The 19,207-nt window shown below is 35.4% G+C and overlaps 1 protein-coding gene and 1 long non-coding RNA gene across 2 annotated transcripts; both read right to left on the bottom strand.

Annotated features, from left to right (window-relative positions):
- Positions 1-2,105: 2,105 nt before the first annotated feature.
- Positions 2,106-17,847, bottom strand: LOC127867620 (uncharacterized). Its single transcript, XM_052408920.1, has 4 exons — positions 17,722-17,847; positions 13,246-13,650; positions 8,290-8,442; positions 2,106-4,750 (listed from the first exon to the last, which is right to left on the bottom strand). The coding sequence occupies exons 1-4, from the start codon at positions 17,782-17,784 to the stop codon at positions 4,277-4,279; spliced, it is 1,095 nt and encodes a 364-aa protein (XP_052264880.1). The 5' UTR covers positions 17,785-17,847; the 3' UTR covers positions 2,106-4,276.
- LOC127867631 (uncharacterized) lies at positions 9,675-11,272 on the bottom strand. Its single transcript, XR_008043586.1, has 3 exons — positions 11,011-11,272; positions 10,004-10,720; positions 9,675-9,864 (listed from the first exon to the last, which is right to left on the bottom strand). It is a non-coding gene; the product is annotated as an uncharacterized LOC127867631 (long non-coding RNA).
- Positions 17,848-19,207: the final 1,360 nt, after the last annotated feature.

Below are 19,207 nucleotides of genomic sequence, written 5' to 3'. Positions count from 1 at the left end.
AGATGGACTTTGAAAAGGCACAGTAAAGACAGACATGAAATTCAACATTTTCATTGTTATGTACAATATTGCGATAGAAAATTTCTGAGACGCTTCTATTAAGTCAACCATTTAACCTCAAAACATAACTTTTCCAAAACAGAAGCAAGAAGATTGGCTATAAGAGAGCATCTTCAGCCATCTCATAAGTCATTCCAATGAGGATGACATGTACATAATGGTCATCAGTGAATTTGATTCAGTATTAAATTTGTTAGGAGAGCAGGATGAGGAGGAGAAATTAGGGTATAGATTTTCACTCATTTTTAGCTCGACTATTATATATAAAATATATATATAGTGGAGCTATCCTAATCACCCCGGCGTTGGCATTAGCGTCTGCGTTAGCATGCAAATGTTTTCGTACCTCCCCAAATATTTTCTTTGTCCCTTGACATATTGCTTTCATATTTTGCATACTTCTTTTCCAACATGACCCTAACCTATAAACAAGAGCAGACAACTCTATCAAGCATTTTGTCATAATTATGGCCCCTTTTCCACTTAGAGTATGCAGCAAATGTTAAAGTTTGCGTACTACCCCAACTACTTTCAATGTCCCTTGACATATTGCTTTCATATTTTGCATACTTGTTAACCATCATGACCCCAACCTATAAACAAGAGCAGACAACTCTATCAAGCATTTTGTCATAATTATTGCCCCTTTTATACTTAGAATATGCATATAATTGATGAATCTATGTTAAAGTTTGCGTACTACCCCAAATATTTCCTATATCCTTTGACATATTGCTTTTATATTTTGCATACTTGTTTACCAACATGACCCCAACCTATAAACAAGAGCAGACCACTGTATCAAGCATTTTGACAGAATTATTGCGCCTTTTACACTTAGATAATTGAACATTTTGCTTAAATTGCCATAGCTTCTTTATTTATGATCACATTTTATTATTACTTTGACAAAACAACACTTACCTGAATACCACAATGGATTCCACCCAAACAATACCCCACGCCCCTACCCAGAATCCCCCCCAACCTCCCTCCCGTCCAATTTTTTTTTTTTTAAACATCTAATAAATTACCCCACCCCACATTATACCCCCCTCTCACCACCCCCCCCCCCCCCTACCACCCCCCCCCCCAATTTTTTTTTTTTTTTAAACATCATCTAATAAATTACCACACCCCACATTATACCCCCCTCTCACCACCCCCCCCCCCAATTTTTTTTTTCTCCTTTTATTTTTGAAAGATCGTCTAATAAATGACCACACACTACATTATACCCCCTCTCAACCCCCCCCCCCCCCCAAAAAAAATTATTTTTTTTCCTTTTTTTATTTTTGAAAGATCATCTAATAAATTATTGAATATGAACAATTTCCCCATGATGGCTTACGTTGTAATGTCAAGCAGTCGAATAGTCGAGCACGCTTTCCTCTGACAGCTCTTGTTTAGGTTATTTTACATTAACTTCTTTATACTGAACATCTCTTATGACAATACGGTCAATCTCAACTATGCATGGCCCCAATTACCAACCCTGGGGTCCCCCAGGGTCAAACATGCGGCGTAGGGATACGCGTCGGCCTCTGCCCCGCCATTTCTAGTTTTATTTAAAACCTATACAAGTAGCTCTATACTTAACAGGTTTTGTGGAAAAAACAATTGTTACCATGTAGTTAACATTTATCTTTTACTGTTTTTTACTCATTGGTTACTAAAATTGATAAATATGTATTATGTACCCACAAATAAAGCATAGAAAATAAAGGAAAAAATACATAGTAAATAACACAAGAGCTGTCTCCATTGGAATACATATTCCCCCGAAAAACGCTTTTTCGAAACCTAAACGCAGATTTCAATCATCAACGCGGACCCTAGGTTTAAGGTCAAGGTCAAAATTTGTGTGCCTATGGAAAGGCCTTGTCCATATACACATGCATACCTAATATGAAGGTTACATCTGAAGCGACATAAAAGTTATGAGCATTTTTCAAACCTAAACGCAAAAGTGTGACGGACAGACAGACGGACAGTGCGATCACTATATGCCCACCTCGGGGGAATAAAAACTGAGAATAAAAGACTTAAAAGACAGTCATATAAAAATTCACACCACTAAAACTTGTGTCTTCAACAAATATGAGAAAAATTGTCAGTAACAGCCTAGCACTACCAATATATTTATCCTGGTGTTCATTTTAAAACATTGAAACTTTGGTAGATAAAATGTTTATATATTATAAATGTCATTTATATTTCTGTGTACATAAAGTGTACATGTACTTTTATTATTGAGATCATAAATTCCCACATTAAGCATGCTTTTTACCTAAAAGGCATTTTTGGTAATTATCACTTAAACAAGGGCTGTTTGTAAAACATGCATGCCCCCCATATGGGCCGTCAGTTGTAGTGGCAGCCAGTGTGTGAATACGTTTTTTGTCACCTTGACCTTTGACCTAGTGACCTGAAAATCAATAGGGGTCATCTGCCAGTCATGATCAATGTACCTATGAAGTTTTATGATCCTTGGCCTAATTATTCTTGAGTTATCATCAGGAAACCATTTTACTGTTTCGAGTCACTGTGACGTTTGACCTAGTGACCTGAAAAACAATAGGGGTCATCTGCCAGTCATGATCAATGTACCTATGAAGTTTGATGATCCTAGGCGTAAGCATTCTTGAGTTATAATCCGGAAACCATTTTACTGTTTCGAGTCACTGTGACCTTGACCTTTGACCTAGTGACCTGAAAATCAATAGGGGCCATCTGCCAGTCATGATCAATGTACCTATGAAGTTTCATGATCCTAGGCCTTAGTGTTCTTGAGTTATCATCCGGAAACCATCTGGTGGACGGACTGACCGACCGACATGTGCAAAACAATATACCCCCTCTTCTTCGAAGAGGTGCATAACAAAGTAGTCATTCTTTTTCTGTAACTTGACAGCTACCAATATATTTTAAAGCTTGGGCTGAATTATAAGTTTTAATCAAAACTATACAATGCCAGGTGATCAATACTAAAGCCTGATTTTCTGTTGCATTCGAAAAATAAGTACCTACCAGTACATATAAATGCACAAATATATACTCAAATATTATATTTTGAAGACTATAAATACAAAATATGTTGCAGATAAAAACCTGAAAATTGAAGCTGACTATGACATTGTTTTGTTGTGTGTTAACTTTAGGTCAACAAATCTGGGAACCTGGTTTTCCCCTAAAATACGGTCGTTTTAGGACGTCATTGACTGTAATAACTGTCTGCTTGGGGGGGGGGGTTGTTTTTGCTGAAGATCAGGCTTTTCCCGAAGGCTGAGTGGCAACCCTGTGTCTTAATTTCCAAATTAGAGGTACCCCAAAACCGAAATTTCAATAAAAAAGGTATCTCTGTGTCTGAATTTTCAATTCAGGACCACCACTGTAACTAAATTTCCATTTCTTATCTGTGTGTTCTTGTCTGAGCTCTAGAGTAACATAGAAATTAAACTATAGGACACCTAAATTCAAGAAAAAATTCGTAACTATCGCCAATTGTGTGCAGATATGCATTAATAAATTCCTGGAGAAGGGCATAAAGATGATAACATTATCACTAGAATAAGGTAACACCAGGCTCATCAAATTAACAGTTACATGTACATGGTCTGATAATAACTAATTATAAACAAAGTAGAGAGAGGTTACAGTATACACAATGGATGACCATCAGTCTGTTTGTTCATAGACAAAAACTTGTGTTTGACAATATACTCATACACTGTACTATAATGTACTATTTACAATATTTTAAATTGCATCCATTGAATCTCTTGATAATGAGCTGCGCATGTGCATCTTTAATATTCAACATTACACATTTCTAAATGTATGCTCCTTTTTCTGCTTTAAAACATTAATTACAAAGTGCTACCTATTATGATGGGCAGCATCTGTTGTATTTGAATCTACTTTTACAAGCTGTTGCAATTCCTTTCAAAACTCCATTTCACTGGGCACTCCTAAATCTGAAGCTTACAAGAAGGAACATGACCAAAAATGTCTCACAAGACATCAGAGCCAGCAGTCTTTTAATTTTAAAGGGACCTTCTAAAAGACGGGACAATTATCAGGGAGACTAACTGTTCTAAGCAAAGAAACAAGTTATCCTTAATATTGGAACCGTTGAGACCGTAATTAAATTATTAAAGTATTTAACCAATCAAGTATCCAATAACTCAACAAAAATCAGGGCTTCAGCATGATATTATTCAGCATCAACTGTACCAGTATCATGTACTGAGAAGTATCTGGGAAATGAAAATGCTCTTCTTCTTAGACACCTACTGAAAATATCTGACATCAAAATACAGATTGCAAACATTTCATTTTCCTTTGAGAGCACTGCTTGTTCAATCCTTGGCAGCATTTGAAGTCCATCTAGTGGACTTTCTTCCAACTTGTACCAGCTTTTCAACAGCGGATGCAGCGGCACAAACTGCTGACCAAATTTTATAGTATAGAATTCATGCAACGTGGATTTCTTGAACATGTACACACTTTTATCCAGTGGTCTCTGAGAGAACTGAGAGGCTTTTAAGCACAAGTGTGACATGAATGTGGCTTCTTGAATGGTCTGGTATTTTGCGACATCAAATGATTTGGTCTCAGGATAATTGGCAGTCTGAGAATGGAACAAGTACACTGGAGCACTTGGAATGGACTGCATCACTCTTTGTAACTGAAACATCAAATGCAACAACGATAAGATTATGCATTCTGCTATTTTTTTCCAACAGTAAGACCAAAATTGTATTTTATTTTCCAATATGAATTAGTATGTTTATTTTTGGTAAAATCAGTAACAAGGCAGAAATGTAAAATAAATGACCTTGACCTTTTCATCAAAAGGGCATAAGTATTTAATATGAAACATTCTATGATAATTATGGGAATAATTTTATTAGCTCGGCTGTTTTCAAAGAAATACAGCTATTGCCATAGCCAGCTCGTCATCCGCCGTCCGCGTCATGCTAAAACCTTAACATTTTTTAAGGTTTTGAACATTGGCTCTAAAATCAAAGTGCTTCAACCTACAACTTTGAAACTTCATATGTAGCTGCCTCTTGATGAGTTCTACATGTCACACCCATTTTTGGGTCACTAGGTCCAAGGTTAAGGTCACTGTGACCTAAAAAAAAAATTCTTACAAGCTTTCATTTATTCAAAACTGCACCCGCAGCCGAGCTTGGCACCCATTATTCGGTGTTCTTGTAAAAAATATAAATATCCTCCAAGACTTAAAACTTAAAATTAATAACACTTTAGCTTCAATTGTGACCTTGGACATTTGTGTGTTTTGTCATTCATATTTGGGTCCGGTAGGAGGACCCATTCCCAATGAAAAAGTATAAATTTTTTCCCGAATAGGACCTAGACATTTCCAATTTAAGGTTTCAGCACAACAAATATATATAGCACCAAAAATATATATAAGTCTCAAATAAAGCTCTATAAGTTGAACCTTAGTGAATATAATATTGAAATTTATTTTGGGGGGGGGGAGCATATAGTCGCCGCTTCGTCTGTTCGTGTGTGCGTCTGTCTGTCCGTCCGTGCACAATTTTTGTCCGGGCTATTTCTCAGCAACTAATGACCGGAATTCAATGAAACTTTATGGGAAGCTTCACTACCAAGAGGAGATGTGCATATTATCAGTGGGTTCTGGTCGGATGATTTTTCACAGAGTTATGGCCCTTTGAAATTTTCTATTTAAAAAATTCTTGTCCCCCAACTACTGTGCCCTCAAGACGTTTCCCTTATCTGAATATATAGTGCAATATTGTGACAAAAAAAAACTTTGGGGAGCATCACCCGTCTCTGACGGTTTCTTATTTTAGTATGTGTTCGAGAAAATCAACAACACCTATTTCCCAAGTTTAGTCTTAACAATGCGTTTTTCCCAATCCAAAGGGACCTGACCCAACCCCAAAAGGGTGAAAAAAAAACACTAAACTTTCACTGAGGAGTGATAAGTAGTGTGTGCAACACATCAATGGTCACGGAGAATAATAATCCAATATAAAATAAACATCCTATAAGGCATTAAAGAGTTTTAAAAATTAAAGACCTTTGAATTGTTACTTTTTACTTTTACACTGGAGCATGATAAATTTAATGCTTACATCCTCTAGTAATGTAACATAATAATCTCAATATTATATACATGGCAATCCTCCATATATCTTAAAGTTAAAGAGCTATGAGAATGATCATGACCAATGACCTTTAATTGTCACCTTGACCTTTCACCAAGGAGCATAGGAATTGCAGGCAACACCTCACCTTGTCATGAGGCATATTAACTGCTAGTTACATTTAAATCTTCACTGGAAATTTAAAGAGCATAAATAAAATATGAAAAGATTGAAAGAACTACTACAGGGTGCAGAATCAACGGGGTTTTCAGGGGCTTACACATGAGCTGGACAGAATGTAAACACACTGTTAAGAACTTTATTTTTGCAAACATCTCAAGTTATTGAAATACATTTGCAAAAATCTTTAGTGCTGCTGCATAAAAGACAGTTTTTCTTGCAGTTTGTGTCAGTATCTTAAGGTATAAGAATAAAACCTTAATTACGTCTGAAATCGGTTACAAAATTTGACCTTGTCTGATGCATAGCCGTATACATAATAATCCCAGTAAAAATAGAATTTTTGAACAACAACACATGCTTATTAGATGAAGTAATTCTGGTGTATTTCGCATTGCCATACGCAGCATAAACATCTGTCTTTTATGCACTACTTGACATTCTTAAGAATAATTGTTTTTAAAAGTTATTGGGAAAAAAGCATCACTTACCAGTCCGTTTAATCCAGTAACGTTTCATTGGGAAAACCCAAAAAGTCACGTGATCCTGCACCCTGACCAACCAAACCACCCAAACAAATACCCATCCAACCATTCAACCACTGAGAAACAGTGCAACTAATATACTAGTATGCACTTCTTCTGGTAATTAAGTAGATTAATTTGTTAAGCAAAAGGGGAGTTAAACCCTGCCGATCTAATGTGTTTTGCAAATATTGCAAATCATGAAATGATTGCAAGTCCGTGTTATAGTATATCATGAAACTTGACACCTGTAACTTTTTCAATTCATTCATATTTTGAGATTCATTAAAATACCTGCAACACTTTTAAATTAAAGTAAATGACTTTAAAATCCAAGCATTTAAGCATTTAAATTTGCAGTCCTGAACATATATGAAAATAAAATGCAATTTAAACCAAAAACACAATTCGTCTTATGGTTCATTTTTTTCCATTATTAAACCAATAGTTGTTTAACAGTTACCGTGACAATTCTGACTGTTCAACATGAAATTCCAGCCGAAGTCTCAAAGTTAGTACAAAACACGTAGCTTATATTAATTGTATTTTTTTCTGTATTAGGTAATTTGACCTTGATCATCAATCAGATCCCTGAATTTGAACTAATTCACATTGTGAAATTAATTACAATAGCTCAATTTATTCAGGAGTTATTTAGCACAAACCATTTGGCTCTACTTTTATTAAAATCAATGTAAACTGGGACACCAACCAACCCATTTAAATGAATCGCAATCAAGGTCTTGATTTTAGGCATTTATTTACATATATTAAGTTTCATTACAAAGACTTCATTTGTTGTTATGTAGTTACACTGGAACTATTTATTTCTATTTCAAGTGAGCTTGAACCCGCCAATCAAACCCTAGACAAGGTCCTGATATAAAATTAGGTCCTCTATATAAAGTTTCTATAAAAATATCTTTACTTCTTAAAGTTTCATTCAAATATTTCAACTTGTTCTGTAGTAATTTTGAAGAAATCACAGTTTAAACTTGCAAACTCAACCATCCAACCAATGACATTCTTCGATCTAACAACATCCTGAAGATCTCTCTAAATAACAAACAGAACTGGTTCTTCCCATGAATCAGACTTTTGAGTCTCAAATTCTATGGATTTCTTTGCAGTTAGGGACTTAAAATTAGAGTTTATTCTAACCATGTACAATTTAATAAAAGATATTTACAGCAAAGATCTGAGAGAACCCCGCTTCATGCATGCGCGTAAAGTGTTGCCCCAAATTAGCCAGTGCAGAATCTATCTGTGTATACTGCCAAGCGCCCTTTAGAGCATTATAGGCAGAGGGACATTATTGAAAATTAGCCAGTGCAGAATGTGCGTTTTACCCAGAGATTGGCTCATAATGATATACTCACAGTGGTTGCATTACTTATGTGGCAATACTTGGGGACTTGACCCTCAAATAACCTCTCAGACCCACAGTCTGTTATCTCTCGCCGGTCCACATCCTGTTCTGTCCATGCAATCTCATTCATGTATAAGTCTATACACACGACCTTGTTGATACTCTGAAAATTGTACAAGATAGAGTGTATGGCATTAAAACATGACAGCAAATATTAAGATTGACAGGAATATTAGCTGATGTTCCTTGCTTCATTGTCAGTCTAGCAATGCCAAAATTCTAATTTGTGTTATTACACCAGCAGGAAAAGCTGCTTGTTATGATACTTAAGAGAATTCGGGACATTGGATATCTCAACTGAGCCCATCTTACATGTAATTACTTAAATTATGAGTGGCTTTATCAAAATGCACATCTATATCATTGAGTAATATTTTATTTTGTTCTTTATGGTCAGATTGTGATGCACACACACAGATCTTGAATAGTGTATCATAAAAACAAAGGGCATAAACTCCAAAAGTATGTGAACAGTGAGGCAGAGTAATGATTCTTCTTCCCATCACTTTTCTATGATATCTATGTACAATGAATGAATGTTCATGTTGAAAGCTTTCATAGTCTATGATGAAAATTCATACATACTACACAGAATTCAGTAAATGAAAGTGCTGTGAACATGAGTATTACTGTGCATAGAAATATTTTTGGCATCACAATTATGATCCAGACTAGCAAAAAGGACACCAATGCAAACACAAGTTACTCTGACTGACTAGTAAGACAAAAAAGAAGAATTGTGTACATTTCAACCACTGACAATGGAATAGATTGCAGAAGTATTAGACCAATGCATACTATTTATAAGAAGCCGTCAAAGACAGTGATCCCCTGCCACTTGTGCATTGTTGCAAAAACGGCACAGTGAAACATTTTTTTTAATTAAAAAAAAATATATGGCTTTATCAAAGACAAAACTGCATTTTCATACTTAGTTAATATTTTTAAGGGTAAGAACAGGATCTCCATAGGTTTCATGAACTCAACATAATTACTTTTTAGTTATGTTAAGAACAAAATTACATTTTCTATTCTGGTTACAACTTATTTATGTAACCATAGCAACCACAATTTGGTCTGACCAAAAGCTGAAACAACATGCAATTTTATTATATGGCCATCTCAACACGCACCCAGTTTCATCAACCTTGCTTAAGTACTTTTAAGGTAGAGCATGACCAAGATTTTTGTTTGCAATTATTCCTGTAGCCATCGCAACCACAATACAAAGTTTCATAACCTAGCTTAAATTTTTTTGATTTGACTCAAGTTCCAGAAATCAGTTTTCTCTTATTTCTGTAACAATAGCAAAATAAAATATAACACACTAAGAATGATGCAAATGATATGTCCACAAATCATGACTACAACAAATGTTGTAAAAACTGTAAGAGATATACAAACTGAAAGTAACAAGGGCTGTTTGTAAAACATGCATGCCCCCCATATGGGCTGTCCATTGTAGTGGCAGCCATTGTGTGAGCACGATTTTTGTCACTGTGACCTTGACCTTTGACCTAGTGACCTGAAAATCAATAGGGGTCATCTGCGAGTCACGATCAATTTACCTATGAAGTGTCATGATCCTAGGCAAAAGCGTTCTTGAGTTATCATCCGAAAATCATTTTACTATTTCGGGTCACCGTGACCTTTGACCTTGTGACCTCAAAATCAATAGGGGTCATCTGCGAGTCATGATCAATCTACCTATGAAGTTTCATGATCCTAGGCAAAAGCGTTCTTGAGTTAGCATCCGAAAACCATTTTACTATTTCAGGTCACTGTGACCTTGACCTTTGACCTAGTGACCTCAAAAACGATAGGGGTCATCTGCAAGTCATGATCAATCTACCTATGAAGTTTCATGATCCTAGGCGTATGCGTTCTTGAGTTATCATCCGGAAACCATTTTACTATTTCGGGTCACTGTGACCTTGACCTTTGACCTAGTGACCTCAAAATTGATAGGGGTCATCTGCGAGTCATGATCAATCTACCCATGAAGTTTCATGATCCTAGGCGTATGCCTTCTTGAGTTATGATCCGGAAACCATTTTACTATTTCGGGTCACCGTGACCTTGACCTTTGACCTAGTGACGTCAAAATTAATAGGGGTCATCTGCGAGTCATGATCAATCTACCCATGAAGTTTCATGATCCTAGGCGTATGCGTTCTTGAGTTATCATCCGAAAACCATTTTACTATTTCGGGTCACCGTGACCTTGACCTTTGACCTAGTGACCTCAAAATCAATAGGGGTCATCTGCGAGTCATGATCAATCTACCCATGAAGTTTCATGATCCTAAGCGTATGCGTTCTTGAGTTATGATCCGGAAACCATTTTACTATTTCGGGTCACCGTGACCTTGACCTTTGACCTAGTGACGTCAAAATTGATAGGGGTCATCTGCGAGTCATGATCAATCTACCCATGAAGTTTCATGATCCTAGGCGTATGCCTTCTTGAGTTATCATCCGAAAACCATATTACTATTTTGGGTCACCGTGACCTTGACCTTTGACCTAGTGACCTCAAAATCAATAGGGGTCATCTGCGAGTCATGATCAATCTACCTATGAAGTTTCATGATCCTAAGCGTATGCGTTCTTGAGTTATCATCCGAAAACCATTTTACTATTTCAGTTCACCGTGACCTTGACCTTTGACCTAGTGACCTCAAAATTAATAGGGGTCATCTGCGAGTCATGATCAATCTACCTATGAAGTTTCATGATCCTAGGCGTATGCGTTCTTGAGTTATCATACGACAACCACCTGGTGGACGGACGGACCGACCGACCTACCGACCGACCGACCGACATGAGCAAAGCAATATACCCCCTCTTCTTCGAAGGGGGGCATAAAAATTACCAGACAGTAAGTCTAGTGAGCTCGCATTTCACTGCCGACCTATTTAAATTATTGTCGGCTAAGTCCTACAGGCTGAAGATCTTCCGCCATTTCTGTATGTCATGAATACTGGGTGGTAACAAGGCTTTTATATAAACTTGGCCTGCTCATGACCTAGTTTTTTATGCAGATGACACAGATTTGAATTCAGTCTAGGAACAGAAATTCTGGCCAAGTAATAAGTTTTATCAAAATTGGTTAAAAAATGTAGGAAGTAGAGTGATACAGAGCTAACAGTTGAAAACACACAACACAGAATGATGAACAAAGGACATAGACTTACCAAGATAGCTCAATATGAGCACTTGGTTCTCAGCCTAGCTTAAAGTGGATGGACCAAATGCCAGTTTTCAGACTGTTCAAACCAATTAGTATTAAGACTCGAAAATCAAAAATACTATGACAACTTATTTGGAAAAGCTATATCTGGTCTCATTAAATTAGCCCTTGTCCTCTAAGTGTAACAGTGAACAAGAGCTGTCAGAGGACAGCGCGCTTGACTATTCGAGTGCTTGACAGTATAACGTAAGCCATCATGGGGAAATTGTTCATATTCAATAATTTATTAGACGATCTTTGCAAAATAAAAAAAGGAAAAAAATATTATTTTATTGGGGGGGGGGGGGGTAGGGGGGGTGAGAGGAGGGTATAATGAGGGGTGTGGTAATTTATTAGATGTTTAAAAAAAAAATCGGGAGGGGGGAGGTTGGGGGGGGGGGAGGGATTCTGGGTAGGGGCGTGGGGTATTGTTTGGGTGGAAACAATTGTGGAATTCAGGTAAGTGTTGTGTGGTCAAAGTAATAAAAATAAAATGTGATCATAAATAAAGAAGATATGGCAATTTAAGCAAAATTTTCAATTATCTAAGTGTAAAAGGGGCCATAATTATGTCAAAATGCTTGGTACAGTGGTCTGCTCTTGTTTATAGGCTGAGGTCATGTTGGTAAACAAGTATGCAACATATAAAAGCAATATGTCAAAGGATATAGGAAATATTTGGGGTAGTATGCAAACTTTAACATAGATTTATCAATAATATGCATATTCTAAGTATAAAAGGGGCAATAATTATGACAAAATGCTTGATAGAGTTGTCTGCTCTTGATAGGTTGGGGTGATGTTGGTAAACAAGTATGCAAAATATGAAAGCAATATGTCAAGGGACAATGAAAATAAATGGGGTAGTACGAAAACTTTAACATTTGCTGCATATTCTAAGTGGAAAAGGGGCCATAATTATGACAAAATGCTTGATAGAGTTGTCTGCTCTTGTTTATAGGTTGGGGTCATGTTGGGTAACAAGTATGCAAAATATGAAAGCAATATGTCAAGGGACATTGAAAATAGTTGGGGCAGTATGCAAACTTTATCATTTGCTGCATATTCTAAGTGGAAAAGGGGCCATAATTATGACAAAATGCTTGATAGAGTTGTCTGCTATTGTTTATAGGTTGGGGTCATGTTGGTGAACAAGTATGCAAAATATGAAAGCAATATGTCAAGGGACAAACAAAATATTTGGGGTAGTACAAAAACTTTCACATTTGCACGCTAACGCAGACACTAACGCTAATGCAGACGCTCATGCCGACTCCGGGGTGAGTAGGATAGCTCCACTATATATATTTCATACATGTGTATTATAGTAGAGCTAAAAACAGAGCAAGAGATGTGGGTTTTCATTCAACAAGTTGTCTCCACATTGTGCACATTTGAAGTTAGTAATTTTTTAATAGATAATGAATGATTAGTGACAGGCCTGACAATCTTGGACAAACGCATACACATTCGCTGAATCATCATTATGAAAACTATTATGATAATGATATTGATGTAATCGCACATTATTAATAAGTTCAACAATAAGCTACATGTACTGTAATAGATCTTTTTTACAGTACACAATCAAAATCTTGTGTATACTAAATTACTTAGGAGGTTTATGCTGTTCTTAACCTCTTGAAAACAGTTTTATTTCAAATTAAAAGATACCTGATTTTCTGCCGCATCTTCAAATTCCGGAACCATGGACTTTATCAATACTGAATTTTGTTCTTTCTTTTTGAACTCAGATATGAATTTTGCAAGCTTCACTACATCGGAATCATCAAAATGGGTTGTTTGATACAACGCCTCTATATTTTCAAACCGCTTACATCCCTTTGTGAAAAGCTTATCTCGGATGATATTCTCAGGGATGATGTTATGTATCAAACTGGTACAGCCCTTTAGCCGAAACATGAGAAGTCTGTTCAGTGTAATAATGTCGCATCTGTTGAAAAAGTCCAGAACTGCACTTTTTTGTTGCGGACTTGCAGTGGCTTCAGCAACTTCTTCTTCTTTTTTCTTTTTTCTTGTCTCAGACTTGGTTGCCATGCAACGATGTATCCCATAGTTCTGTCAATAGAAAAAATGCAAGTCTTAACTTCAAAAATAAACATCAAAGTCTGTGAACGTAAAAACATATAAATTATATAACAATTCAATTTTACTTTTTCAAATGACATTTATTATTTAACAAAAATATATTTATTTTTATTTATGGCATTCTTATTTGTGACATATCATTCACATTGTATGATTTCTCAGGACACCTTTATATCAAGTTATCAACGTGTACCCTTATTTTCATTTAAACAAATAGGACCTTACATTAAATTGTTAAATATTCTGGATGAAAGTGATTAATATTAATTGTACACTTTTATATATAGACAATCCCTGAATCGATAAATTGACCGCCGCCATATTGGCTATTAGTATCACATGACCAGCTACTGAAAACGGTACTGAAGAATTTGGCAAATGACAGCGTAATCATAGTGTACACCCGCTTTATTCCAATAAACAGTACTTAATGACTTCGCACAGTAGGATTGAAAACAATTGAAGCATGAAACCAAGTGTCGATTTGTTAAACATCGTTAATCAATATAAGTTAAATAAGAAATATACACGATAGATTTATAAAATATGTCTCTCTGCAACAATATTCAGTGAAAACACGTAATGTTTAATGCCAAGTTTGCTTTTTTTTAATATAAAATTTAATAATTTATTTATGGAATAAAATTATTGAATGAAAATAAGAAATATTTAAAGTCTGAAGTAGACGTTGTGATCTTAGCTTAAATAGTGCCGAAAATATTAGTTGGCAAAACTTTGAAAGATTTCAGTTCGAGGTAGAAAAATTTATTGAAAGCTAGATATCTGCCTTTGTTTAAGCCTGTATTATTTCTTATAAATTTAATAACATTTAAATTCACGATAAACATGTTCAACATGTAAAATATGGAGCCCTAAATAAACTTGAATAGTTCCAATTGTGTTCTTTAGATTTCCAAAACTTGGACCTTTATTTAATTTTTGTAATAAAGTCTAAATTTACGATTAAAAAAATAAAAACACTAAAAAAAATAAGTGATTGTGCTTCGTTTATAACGCATGATTAATTTCAGTAAGATACAGGTCTTGAAAAAAAACCACATCAGCGATAAAAGAGCGAACGAATCCCCTAAATGGGAGGCGATCTCTTAAGTGTGGATTAAAAGCGTTTATTGGTATGCCTGTGACACCATATGTCTGCACATGTGTATATACCGTAATTAAGATAACATATCACGTGTTGCCTTTAAATAACATGTTAAATGACAATCAAGACCTTATTCTTGCCAGGGAACTTTACAAATAGGTCCCTGTTCATGCTGAGTTTTATTACTCTTAAATGAATGCAGACAAACCTTATTTCTACTAATTACGTAATAACTTATCTTAAAAAAAACACGAACTATTATTTGATTATCAGATCGGTAACAAAGACTATTTAAATCTTCAAATATATTCGATAAAATCGTTTCGCCTTTTGTTTTGTTCAGGGACCTATACAAACATTATATGTCCCTGTGTTTTTCTTCAGTACCGTTTTGCGCGCGAGTATTCAGGGGCGGTAATCCGGGAGTTATCAATTTTTGGGATTGTCTATACAAACTACAATTCTGTTTTTTAATTTTGCAGATTGTGCATATTTTATCCCTGGCTCACACGGCCTTACACAAGTTACTGATGGCAACACATATATCTTATTGTAGATCTGTCAATTGTATCATCAATTGACCTAATGAAAATGAACATTTTTCAAAGCAGTTTATCAGTTAAAAGTATCACATTAACATAAGACCTTCCCAAAACAACCATTTATCAAGATCCTGGTATTACTGATGTTGGATTGAAAAGTTGACTCAACTTAGTAACTAGAAATGGCGCGGCTGAGGCTGACGCGTATCCCCATGCCGCATGTTTGACCCAGGGGGCGCCCCAGAGTTGGTAATGGGGCCATGCAAAGTTGACCATATTGTCATAAGAGATGTTCAGTATCAATTTGAAGTAAATCGGTGTAAAAATGAAAAAGTTAATGCAAAATAACATTAAACAACAGGCCTTTTTTGCCTTTCTATCGGGTCGGACCCATTCCCAATGCCAAATATGCATATTGTTTCCCAATTCTTAATTATTTTTTTTATTTTTTGTTAAAGAAGTGTCTTAAGACTTATATTTATTAGAATCTCAATGTTATTTTTTTTAACAACCTATAAAATTATATAACCATAATTTTTATGATTTTTATCCAAAATGGCTGGAAAACCCCCTGCCCAAATAATGCTTTTGTAGATTTTTTTCCCAATTTGGAAGATTTCGTGACTCAAAAAATCCCAATTTTGCTAGGTACTTTTTCCCAAAAATGTAAGAAAAAGTCCTGAACAAGAAACCGTAGGAGACTGGTGATGCTGCCCAAAAGAAACGTCTTGAGGGCACAGTAGTTGGGGGGGACAAGAATTTTTTTATTGAAAATTTCAAAGGGACATAACTCTGTGAAAAATCATCTGACCAGGACCTGCTGATAATATGCACATCTCCTCTTGGTAGTGAAGCTTCCCATAAAGTTTCATTGAATTCCGGTCATTAATTGCTGAGAAATAGCCCGGACAAAAATTGTGCACAGACGGACGGACACACGGAGGGACAGACGAAGCGGCGACTATATGCTCCCCCCAAAATTTTTAGGGGGAGCATAAAAATGAGTGAAACTTTTTTACCAGGCCCCACCCCAACCCACATTACTTTTGACCCAGGGGTCAGATCAAAATTCCAAATAGTGCACGGTCGCACATATGCTCATAGCTACCATGTGTGTAAGTTTCAAGGTTCTAGTGCTAATAGTGTAGGAGATAGTGGCCAGGACAGACGGCGGAGATAACCATAATATCCCTAGGCGTTTCAAAAAGCGTGGGGATAATAGTGCAATCGATGTCAATGTTTCTATTTGTTATAATTATTTTAATTGTGCAGTCATGGTCTTGGCTGTTATGGTCTTGCTCATCCGGGATCTTGACCGTCCTGAACTTCCAGCGATTTTCCTTGTCCATTTGGGAAAAGTACCCGTACCGGTCCAATTGGGAAAAATTGAGTCGTGAAAACCTCAAAATTGGGAAAAAATCGAGTCGTGAAATCCTTAAATTGGGAAAATCGCGTCGTGAAGTTTGGGTCTTATTGAATACATCATACAGTTCATACTTAATTGAACATACCCATTAAAAGAATCATTTGCAGGCATGCCTTAATGACCATTAAGTAATTAAGTTGAAATAAATAACAAAATATTATAAAGAACACACAAAATCAATTACAAGTTGTTTTAATCTCTTGTTAAGCAATGTCTCTGTCTTTCATTTTTTTGAAAATTTCAACAATCTTTGATGTTTGATCATCTATCAGTTGCTGGCATACCTCTCTGCACAGCATCATTAGTGCTGTCAATGTGTCGTGTGATAGACGGTCCCGATTGTTTGTGCAAAGATTGTTCATTAGACTGAACACCCTTTCCACAGAGGCAAGGTTACAAACCGACATAAAACAGTACGCTGGCTGCCTGACAAAAAAGAACCGGAAACAGTAACGACACTATTGATTGCACGCGCTGAATAATAAAACCCCAAATGAATCGAGCGCGTGGTTACACACAACTAAACGATTTTCTTTGTTCGCTCGCCGAAAGTTGGGTTTTGTTACGAAAATTTCGGTCGTTTTGAGAAAAAATTCGGACGTCGATTGGGATTTTTTCAGATGCCGATTTGGGAATTTGGGAATTTTTGCTTGATTGGGAAAGTACCGTTTACCGGTACTTTATAAAGAAGGAGGAAAATCGCTGACTTCATTCATTACAAAACCAACTCAAGATCTGAAAAGTTTTACTATAAATGTACATTTATTGATAGTCTTGATAATAATAAAAAGAAAGAAAGTTCTACATAAAAGTATAAAAGAAAAAACAATCCCCAACTGTATCCGAAATACACAACCGAACTTTTATGTAAATTTGATAGAACTATGTCCTTGGATTTACATCGTATTATGTATAATCTTATTAATAATATACTAAAGATAATATATTTATTATTACAGTTAATTTACATTTATATAAGTTGTAAGGTTTTCTCTGCAACAGGAGATTTGTCGAAACTTAAAACAAAACATGTTTTAACTTTTGTTGTTTTTATATTCTGTCGTCGTAAAATATAACCTGCTTGTGAAATCCGCGCATTGGCTACTTACCACTAAAACGATGACGCCTTTAAAAAAATCTCAATCAGACCTAAAAAAGCATTCTCCTAGCAGAGTTGTTGTTCGTGCCTCAACATACACGAATCTAATGAACCGCAGTGTAAGAGAGTGCTAAAAAATCTCAAAGAAGGCTGCATCTCTTAGCGAATAGGCTCGACAGAAATCTATTAACTGACTTTGCATCTTTAGACAGACAGACACACACTTCTATTAGCAATTACAACAAGTACATACCCATTTAAACATAGTTAATAATTCAGTTAAATAGCACGTACAGCGAATGTGATTGATAAAATTTAGTTAACTTAAAGATGACGTTTTGATTGTGGGTTAAATATGTTGATTTTAACAAACTGAAACAAGATGCATATTGAGTCGTGAATATTGCTGTGTAATACACCTAAAGGAATTAATTAAAAGATAAAATGAAAGCAACACACATAGCATATTATAAATGTGACCGTTTTCGAAGCATTCAATAACAGAAAATATACATAGATAAACATTTGGGCTTTTTCAAATTGTCCCAACGGAGAAAAAGTATACATGCTTTCAACGCATAACTTATTTTCATAGTTTCTCGATGTTTAAACAACGGATTGTGTCAAAAATCGAATTTCAAAACAAAACATATTGTTTAATATCAACAAGATATTTAATTCAAAATGATCCCAAACTTGCCTGATTAAATATATACTGTAAGTCCGTTAAGGCTAAACTGACGGAAGAGATTCCAGTCAAACACATATTGTCGTTTAAAACTGGAATTACGTGCACGCACAGAACTAATATAAAACTTTCACTCTTTTCGAATCAGCGGATTTGTTCAAGTTTAAGTAAGTATAAACGATTATTTTTCATTCAACATAGAAAACATCATGGTTAAATCATGATAACATCATCACATACTTTAAGCAATGAGTGAAGTGATATGGTTTGAATAAGTATTTGTTTTATAAAGTTCGTGGTGACGAATGCTAATGTTCAGTGTTCAAAACCATCTTTCTAACATATGTTTAAAATAAAAAAATAAACAAAACACCATTTTAGTAAACATTAAGTATTATATTTAATCTGTTCCATGTAGATATATGTTAAAACATGTGTAGATCTATAATGTGAAATTTATTTGTAAAATAATGTTTAAATGAGGAGTGACTAAACAACGGTAAGCATAGGAGAAACAATTGAAAAAGACGGCGGTGTTAACGAGTTGTCTATCTTAAGAGTTTCATCCTTAAACAGAACATGATATATTTATTAAACTCAAACACAGTCTGGACAAGACAAATAATTTATTTCAAATAAAACTTGTGTTAAATATATTGGTTTTGGG

This window comes from Dreissena polymorpha, chromosome 2 (assembly GCF_020536995.1).
Source record: "Dreissena polymorpha isolate Duluth1 chromosome 2, UMN_Dpol_1.0, whole genome shotgun sequence".
NCBI lineage: Eukaryota > Metazoa > Mollusca > Bivalvia > Myida > Dreissenidae > Dreissena > Dreissena polymorpha.
The sequence above is the reverse complement of the archived record's forward strand: the minus strand, read 5'-3'. Positions and strand labels throughout refer to the sequence as shown.